We start from the raw sequence: 8884 nt of genomic DNA, 5'->3' as shown, positions 1-8884 counted from the left end.
TAAACACAGCCTGCTCTTCTCACCCCCCCATCTGAGATGCCGAGCTGGACGCGCTCACAGCGCCATGCAGACGTGCCTCCGTTGGAGGGGGAGCCTTGGGAGAAACGTTGCCCCAGGGCTTTAAGAAAAGGGGAGCAGAAGACGCTCCCACCCCACGCGGGAGCTGCTCCGGCTGCGCGTGGGGTCCTGGCAGCCTTCTAGGAGGCCGCTCGCGATTTGCAAATATCTCCAGGCTGTTCTCAGAGAGATGGCAAGGCTAGAGGGGTGTATTTGGTAACGCACGCTGCAGGAAGACCTGAGAAATGTTCCCAGCGTGCACAACGGGGAGGAGGAAAAACGTTTTCTGTGGGCAGCCTCTGTGCTGCCAGGCAGTGCCGTGGCACGTGGGAGATGGGGGCAGCCCTGCAGGGCCTGGGGGGGTCAGGGCTGAGTAAATGGCAGCTGCGGGACGCTGCCCCGAAATGTGAGCAGCAGGCTGCTGCCTTCGTCTGAAAACCATGAGTTCCTGTGCCGTGATGCAGGAAGCCAAAGCCGTGGTCCCCAGTCGGCTGGGAGAAGCCCCCCCGTGCCCCTCCTGCCCCCTGCGCCCCGCAGGCCCAGTGCCCGCAGCTGGCAGCGGGTCGGGGCAAGGCGAGACGCGGTGTGCTGCCAGGCGCTGCTCTGCTGGGTGCCGTTCCAGCAGCTCTCCCTTTCCATGCAGCCTTTCAATTCCCCCGTCTTCAGCTTCTCACAATAGTGACTTATTTTTCTCAGTTTTTCAGGTGAAAGAACACTCCTGCAGCATCGGACAGATCCTCCCCATGCACAAACGCAAAGGCTGAGCCATGGCGCTTTTCAGCCTTGCTCTGAGGCCAAGCTTTTTGGTTCCTCAGCCTCAGTTCTGAGATGAATTCCACCCCAGCCCATTTCCGCAGGCTTCCCCTGTACCCCAAGCAGGTTCCCAAGGCGTTTCGTGCCGTGTCCCCTCTGGCAGCAGCCCCCCATGCATGCATGCTCCGTTGGTGAGCTCAGTGCGCCCGGTGCTGCGCTGCCAGGCCTGGCACCACCGGTCACCATCACCGATGTGCTCGGAGGGCGAAGTGAGGACTGGAACCGAGTGGCGGTGGTGCAGCAGCGCGGGAGGTGTGGCGTTGGTGCTGTGCCACTGCCTGCTCCAGGAGCAGCCGGAGGTGGGCGCGTGCCCAGGGAAACGGCCACCGGTGCCCCGCGGGGACTGCGGGCTCCTCTCCCGACAGCCAGTGCTGTCATCCAGCAGGACGCATCCTGTGAGGATCCGCACCGGCCCTGCGCTCGACACCACTCAGTGTTCTGAATCAATTAACAGATATATTTGGAAATCTATTCCCTTTGTAAGCCACTTCCTCTGTGATTTGCCGATGCATTTTTAATAAGAATGTTATGCAATTGGTAAATAAAACTCCTTCCAGAAGTTAATTGACCAGGACAGATTTTCCATTAAAACCGGGCTGAAGCATTAATTTCTGTTACTGACTGAGAGCTGCAGAACGGAGCTGTGGGGGGTTTTCTGCACCTGCGTGTGGGACCAGAATGAAGCAGCCACCAAACCCGTGTCTGCTCCACTCACTTCTGCCAGGGATGTTGAGCAGAGCAGAGCAGAGCACAGCAGAATAGAATAGAATAGAATAGAATAGAATAGAATAGAATAGAATAGAATAGAATAGAATAGAATAGAATAGAATAGAATAGAATAGAATAGAATAGAATAGAATAGAATAGAATAGAATAGAATAGAATAGAATAGAATAGAATAGAATAGAATAGAATAGAATAGAATAGAATAGAATAGAATAGAATAGAATAGAATAGAATAGAATAGAATAGAATAGCTCAGTGGGAAGGGACCTTCAGAGACCATCAAGTCCAACTGTCTGACTGTTTCAGGGCTAAACAGAAGTTAAAGCACATTACTGAGGGCATTGTACAAATACTTCTTGAGCACTGACAGGCTTCAGGCATCAACCACCTCGCTAGGAAGCCTCTTCCAGTGTTTAACCACCCTCACAGTAAGGAATTTTTTCCTAATGCCGTCTGAGCCTCCACGGCTCAGCTTTGTGCCATTTCCTTGTGTTATAATGTAATTCCCTCATGAGTTAAGCTCTCACTTAAAACCTTTAGCCATTTTCACTACAATTGTGGTGAAATTTTACTCCTCATAATCTGTTACAGCAGAAGCAGTGATTTCTTTTTCATGCTGAGCCTTTCTTCAGATTTGAAGATGCCTTGGAGCAGACACCAGCCGCAGTGAAAACATCAAAAACTGGGCGCTCTGTGGGGCTGATCAGAAGGGCTCGCAAGGATTTCCAAAAGAGGTTTCGGAAACTACACAGTTGCTTTATCTCCTCTGAAGACTGGAATACTGAAAACCCCACTTGCAAAGACTGCAGCTTTCCCTAGTGGGAGGAACAACAGCCCGGAGGCACCGGGCAGGAGCTGCTGCTGGCGGTGATGATGATGCCAGTGCTGCTGCTGCTGCTGGTGCTCAGTTTTGCACTTCCTGTGCTGTCAGCCCCATGGCAGTGGATGAACTGTGCATTGCATTCTGCAGCCCGTTGGTCCTGCCCTAGGGTTGGGATGCGGGGCCTGGAGCCCACCAGTCCTGGGGGCTCAGCAGGACCTCGGGCTGCGAGGGGACACCCCTGAGCAGCAGCAGAATGGGCTGGGGGTCCACCAGAGAGCAGCGTGCCCCCATGCAGAGGGGGCTCCTGCAGCCACTGAGTGCGCAGGAAAGGAGGAGAAAAGCAACCTTCACCCCTTGCAGGGCCGTGAGCTGCTGCTCGGACATCCACGCTGCCTCCTTGCCCTCCCTCCGAGGAGGGGGTGGGCAGGTTTAGCAGCTTGGCTGCTTGTCCCCCTCCGTCCCCCCAGCTCCGTCCCCATGGGATGCCTCAGCCCTGCCCCACCAGAACGCAGCAGAGGCTGAGCTGCTGCTTCCTGCCCTGCTGGCGAGTGCTACCTGCGGTGCGGGAGGTGCAGTGAGCTCGCAGGGGGTGGCAGCGAGCAGCTCCTGCGGGGTGGCCCTGGGGCACCCATGGAGCGCTTGTGCTGGGGAAGCCACTGCATCAGGCAGCAGGGCACAGACTGCTCGGCTTTGGCCTGGCAGCCCCGTTGCGGAGCCGTCCTGTGCTCCACAGCCCCTGGGCCACCCTCCTGCACACGGGCTCCTGATGAGCTTCTCGGTCCTGAGAGTCCCCAGGCCTCTGGACATCCTCCTGCCTTGCTCAGTGCACAATTGTCTCAGCCGCACTGTGACTTCAGGAGCACCATCCACCTATTTCTCGTGGTCTCTGCCCACCTGCAGCTCTCTGCCTGCTCTGCTCCAGCTGGGATAGGGCAGTGACACCCCCAGACAAGGGGATGCTCAACCAGAGCGGCTCAGGGTCCCTGTGTTGCTGCCTGTGCCCAGCTCAATCCCAGCCTCCAGCACCAGCCCTACGGAATTCCCCCTGACCACAAGGGGAAGAAAGAGCCTTGTGTTGGAGGTACAAGGCAGCATGGACCTATAAGGCCTCACACAAACACCACTAGCAAATCTTTGCAAGCCAAATGCACGTTAATACAGAACTTGCCACTTATTTTCTGCCAGCTCCGTGTCACCTAACCTCTTCTTGGCCCCTTTTCAGCATTACCTCCACAAACAACGCTGCCAGCCTTGGGTAAAGACAACACTGCCAGCTTAACTAGGGGGGTCTAAAATACTGAATTGCTGGTTCTCATCGTTACTCCCTTCTGCTCTGAGAAAAATGCCATCCATACTGCACCACACCATCACTCCTCTCGTTTTCCCCCAGATGTGGGCTCAGTGTCCTATAGGGCCTACTCAGTTCTCAGAGTAACTTTTTCTGACTGCTGGAACTGCAAGCAGCTATCACCCCTAAATAAATCTGTAGGAAGAGCAGTTCCTTTAGCATTAATTCCCATTCGCTTCAACTGCTGAGGCACTGTAGCCTTGTGGATGTGCTTAGACACCTTTTTGTGTGAGAACACCACATGGCATCTTCTTCTTTAAATACATATTTAAGCTGAGAAGTGATCTATACGTTCACAACTACCTTTGTTATCACCGAGTTTACATTGTAAACCAAATTATTACGTAATCTCCAATCTGTTACCTCCTGCAGCTATGCTGGGGAAGGTGAAACAGCACTCCCAGGATCAGTACAGGACTGGAGTCAGAACTCTGCGAAATGTGACTAACGGCAGGCAGAGCGTCCCTTTCACTTTTTACTGGGCAGTTTCCTCTCACATTTAACATCTGAGTTCTGCTCAGCTTGCCCTTTAACACAAAGCCTGGGAGAAGAGAGCAAAAGGCAGTTTTCTTCTGGACAGGCTGAGAGCTGCCACACCACACTACCGACTGAAGACCACTCGCTCGCTAGGACTAGCCAGATTGTGTCAGTTCCACAGAAGAACATCACCATCCCCATTTACTGACAAAGGCCCAGCAAACATTCCCTGACCTGCCAAACCTTCACCTCTCCTGAGCAGGGAACCTGGAATATCAGAGCAGTGACTGCCTAACACCCTCACATTTCCTCAAGAACAGCTCACCCACTTTTGCAGTCTGATGAGTTCACACGTGCTGCTGCATTCCTGTACTATTTATTTCACATCACACACACAGGGTAGACTTTTATAAAAGCTTTATTTTTCCTGATTATGCTGGTTTTAAAACTTCTGGAATTGCTTCTTGGTACCAGCAGCCTTTGTGACTTTGAGGACATTGAACCGGACAGTCTTGCTGAGGGGACGGCACTCTCCGACGGTGACGATGTCCCCAATCTGGACATCCCTGCAAAGACAACACCAACATTTCAGTGGTTGTCAATTTCCTGCATTCACACCCAATTAGCACAGACATCTGCAGTACATGATGCCAGAACTGCTGCTGTGTAACAGCACTGAAAGTGACCTCGCACACTTAGAGCTGTAAATCAAGAAGGTACGACTCAAAGTGCTGCAAAGACATGTGCTAAAAAAGCAGCAGTCATTCCCTGAGCTGCCACAAGGCCTGTCACTCCACGTGAGCACAAGCTCAAGACAAGAGTAAATGCAAGCTTTTCACAAAAGCAGGATGAACGCCAAGCACCAGAAGGGAAACCCCTTGAGTGATCAGGGGTTTCCCTTCCGGTCACATACAGGCTTGAAGCACTCAACCCACCTCACCTGGACTAGCATTTCACCTCATCCAGGCTTCCCTGGAAACCCTGCACTCCAAATATGAGCTTCGGAAGCAAACAGCAGACAAAAATGCTTTGAACCTGTCCTCATTAGTCTCAGCATTTACTTTGGAAACTTCAGTCCCAGATTTTTTGCCCTTTTTCAAAAACTATAAACCTGTAACAGTGTTCAGTTTCAGAGGACAACAGGCAGACTGACCAGAACATGTCTTATGGTTCAGCAATTGCCACTGGCATTGTCAGCAGCCTCCTTCATCGACAGGGGCTCTGAAGACCATCGTGAGTTCAGACATCACCACCAGCAAACAAGTTCCAGGTCAGAAGCAGCAATAAAACTGCACTTGCCCCACTGATGTTTCTAGGCAGAAGCTGGGTGAGGCATCACACACACTAGATACACGCCTATCAGACACCTGAGCATGTGGCACTTCTGTACCCCTGCTCTTTGTGGGTCAGCACTCTGCACAACCACCGCTGCACCACAGGGGCTTGCACGCACCTGAAGCAGGGGGAGAGATGCACAGACATGTTCTTATGGCGCTTTTCAAATCGGTTGTACTTGCGGATGTAGTGCAAGTAGTCCCGACGGATGACAATGGTGCGCTGCATCTTCATCTTGGTAACCACACCTGGGTGCAAGAGGTGGGAAGGTGACAAGGAGCATAAGCAAGTACACACCGACCATCAGTAAGTTAGCTGGGGGATCTGTATGTAACTAATGGAGAACGGACTTTCAGACAAGCTATCCAAGAAGATCAGCAGTGAGGAGTGGCATCTGACATCTGAAAGCAGTGCCCATCAATTCCGGTAATTTCTCCTGACTTACCTTAGTAAGTTACAAAACATCCTTTGAGAGATGCTCTAAAACCAATTCTACCAGGATGAAAAGTCTTTCTTTCCACCTATCAAGCTACAGTCTCCAAGGTTGTATTATGAAGCAAATGATTTTTTTCTGTGTTTTTGGTGACTTTCTAAAGCAGTCTGATACACCTCCTAGTGCCATTGCTCCCTGCACTATCTGCTACTACATTATATCGACACCAACACTGCAGTATGGTGCAGCCGGAAGGGTTAGCACCAACAACTGGTCCTTACTGCAGGCATCAGCAAAGCCACAAGGGCATAGTCGTCAAAGCCCCTTCACCATGAGGCTTGGAAGACCATCGTGAGAATGGCATCATGTGCAGCTCAAGGACCACAGCTGAGCTTCCCAGCAGCTCCAGACCGACACTCAGGCCAGGGGCTTTGTGTGCTTACCACACCAGTGGGTAACACGGCTGTGTTTACAGCATTACTCCTGAACAAGCTTCACAACTCACCTGACAGGATTCGGCCACGGATGGAGACATTACCAGTGAAAGGGCACTTCTTATCGATGTAGGTGCCCTCAATAGCCTGCAAAAAGAGCCAATTATCAGCGTTTGGACAAACAGTCCAGGCAGCGCGGAGGCTCGGTGATGGTGCCGAGGATCCCTAACTGCCCCAGCCCATGAGCAGACACACACAGCCCCGGGACAGGACCACCGCAGCTTTCAGGGCGCAGCTGCCCAGGCCGTGAGCCCAGGAGCGGGGCTGAGGCCGCCCTGCCTGCCCAGGCACCGCGGGGAGGCCGGGCCTTACCTCCTTGGGAGTCTTGAAGCCGAGGCCGATGTTCTTGTAGTAGCGGGGCAGCTTCTCCTTGCCGCCCTCGCCCAGCAGCACCCGCTTCTTGTTCTGGAAGATCGTGGGCTGCTTCTGGTAGGCCCGCTCGGTCTGCGGGGGGAGAAGGGGGCATCACAAAGGGCTCCGGGCGCAAACCCCCACCCGGTACCTCACCGGGACCCCCACCCCGGGGCACGGCTCCCCACTGACACCGGGGGCTCTCCCCGGCACCCCGGGGCACGGCACGGCTCCCCGCCCTCCCGCCCGCAGGCCTCCCGCCGCCTCCGCGGCGGCTCCCCCGAACGGGCCGGCCCGACGCAGGCCGGATCGCAAGCCCCGACGGCGCAAGCCCCGCGGCGGCCCGGAGGCGGCCGGGTGTAGGCCGGGACCAGGCCCCGTCCCGTCCCGTGGCGGCGCGGCCCCACCTGCGTGTCCGCCATCTTGCGCCGCGCGGCGGAAAAGAGCCCCGGGCTCCGCGCGGCGCCGCTTATCCGGCGGCGGGGCGGGGCGAGCGCCGGAAGTGGCGTCACGGGGCGGCGGCGCTGCTCGGGCCGCGCAGCGCGGGGGGTGCGGGCGGGGCGGGGCGGGGCGGGGTGTGTGTGGGGGGGGTCGGTGCTGTGGTGAATTCGTGCCCTGCGGGAGCGGGGCGGGAGCCTCACAAGCGCCTCGGTTACCGACGGAGGACTCGTTTCTGTAGCGTACCGGCCGCAGCCAGGCCCCCTCCGTGCGTGCGGGTCGCAGTGCAGCGGGGTGTGGGGGGATTTCCTCCTGGTCCCGCCCCGAGGGGAACGAAGCGCGTCCTGCGGTGGTGCCCGGGCACCCGGGGGCGCCGAGGTTGCTCCGGGAGCTGCTGCGGGCCCCGGTGTTGGTGCCTGTGTTGGTCGGTTAGGTGAGGGACTTGGGAAGGGTGGGCAGTGACTTCTGCCCAGGCGGCCCTGGTCCCCGCAGGAGCTGGCGGAGCTGAGCCGCGGCCTCCTGAAGCCCCGGGGCCTGCCCTGGAGGAGGCGGGGGTGAGGGCGCACACTGACGGGGGCCGGTAGTTCGTGGAGTCGTTAGGGTTGTTAAAGCCCTCCAGGATCACCCGCCCCAACCACCCCCCTACCACCACTGTCCCCCACTAAGCCATGTCCCTAAGCACCACGTCCAACCTTTCCTTGAACACCCCCAGGGACGGTGACCCCACCACCTCCCTGGGCAACCCGTCCCAATGCCTGACCGCTCTTGCTGAGAAGAAATTTCTCTCATTTCCAACCCGAACCTCCCCTGGCACAACTTGAGGCCGTTCCCTCTGGTCCTGTCACTGGTTACCTGTGAGCAGAGGCCGACCCCCAGCTCCCCACCCCTTCCTTTGTACCCACGCTGCCTGAACTCCAGAGAAGTGGAGCTTCTGGGTGGGTACCTCTGGGCCTGGACAAGTATTTGTGCTTTTTCAAAGTCCTTTTCAGAACCTGTTAATAATATTGCCAGGGTTGGACCTAAATTTGATTTTTCAGCAATTCTGGTCTCCTGGCATGCAGTGGGGTATCTCAGAAAACACAGTAAATCTATTTAGCTATAGATATATTATTTAGATATATTATTTATCTATATTTAGCTTTATACAAAAATACCAGTATAATATTATTGTGATGCAAATAAAGTTATATTAAACCAATACCGTATGGTACCCTGTTTATCGCATGTCACACAATTAATCAATTGAAGATGAGGGAGAGGATAATGGCCTTTTAGAGCTAGTTTAATAGGCATCCTGTTAGTCATCCTCTCTGCCTCGGTAGGGGCTGGGTGCACAGGGAACTTTTGTCACCAAAGTCAACGTCACTTCTAGCAAGGAAGAGTTAATCTGTGTGGATAATGTTTGACTCTCCCAGTGTCTCTTCCAGCACTAGAAATAAGGAATGAACTGGAACTCAGCAGGAGTGAGGTTCAAAACGAAAGGCAGCTTGAGAGTAAGTCACAGTGGAACTCCTTGCTCAGGGGCTGTTGATGCTGAACACATATGGGACTTGTGGAGGGGCTGAGCAAGTTCACAGAGGAAAAATCCA

The 8884-nt window shown here is 54.8% G+C and overlaps 1 protein-coding gene across 1 annotated transcript; it reads right to left on the bottom strand.

The window, feature by feature from the left end:
* Positions 1-4644: 4644 nt before the first annotated feature.
* RPS11 (ribosomal protein S11) lies at positions 4645-7421 on the bottom strand. Its single transcript, XM_080575306.1, has 5 exons — positions 7265-7421; positions 6819-6950; positions 6518-6593; positions 5698-5827; positions 4645-4810 (listed from the first exon to the last, which is right to left on the bottom strand). Exons 1-5 carry the CDS (start codon positions 7277-7279, stop codon positions 4687-4689), a joined length of 477 nt encoding a protein of 158 aa, XP_080431432.1. The 5' UTR covers positions 7280-7421; the 3' UTR covers positions 4645-4686.
* Positions 7422-8884: the final 1463 nt, after the last annotated feature.

The sequence above is a fragment of the Anser brachyrhynchus genome, assembly GCF_964034855.1.
Source record: "Anser brachyrhynchus genome assembly, chromosome: 1".
NCBI classification, from domain to species: Eukaryota; Metazoa; Chordata; class Aves; order Anseriformes; family Anatidae; genus Anser; species Anser brachyrhynchus.
The sequence above is the reverse complement of the archived record's forward strand: the minus strand, read 5'-3'. Positions and strand labels throughout refer to the sequence as shown.

What these genes read in the sequence shown, in the direction of transcription:
- RPS11 (XM_080575306.1), bottom strand. An exon ending in GCTTCAAGACTCCCAAGGAG is followed by an intron (nt 6,594 to 6,818) that starts GTAAGGCCCGGC and finishes CTCTTTTTGCAG; the next exon opens with GCTATTGAGGGCACCTACAT. An exon ending in CCGTGGCCGAATCCTGTCAG is followed by an intron (nt 5,828 to 6,517) that starts GTGAGTTGTGAA and finishes TCTTGCACCCAG; the next exon opens with GTGTGGTTACCAAGATGAAG.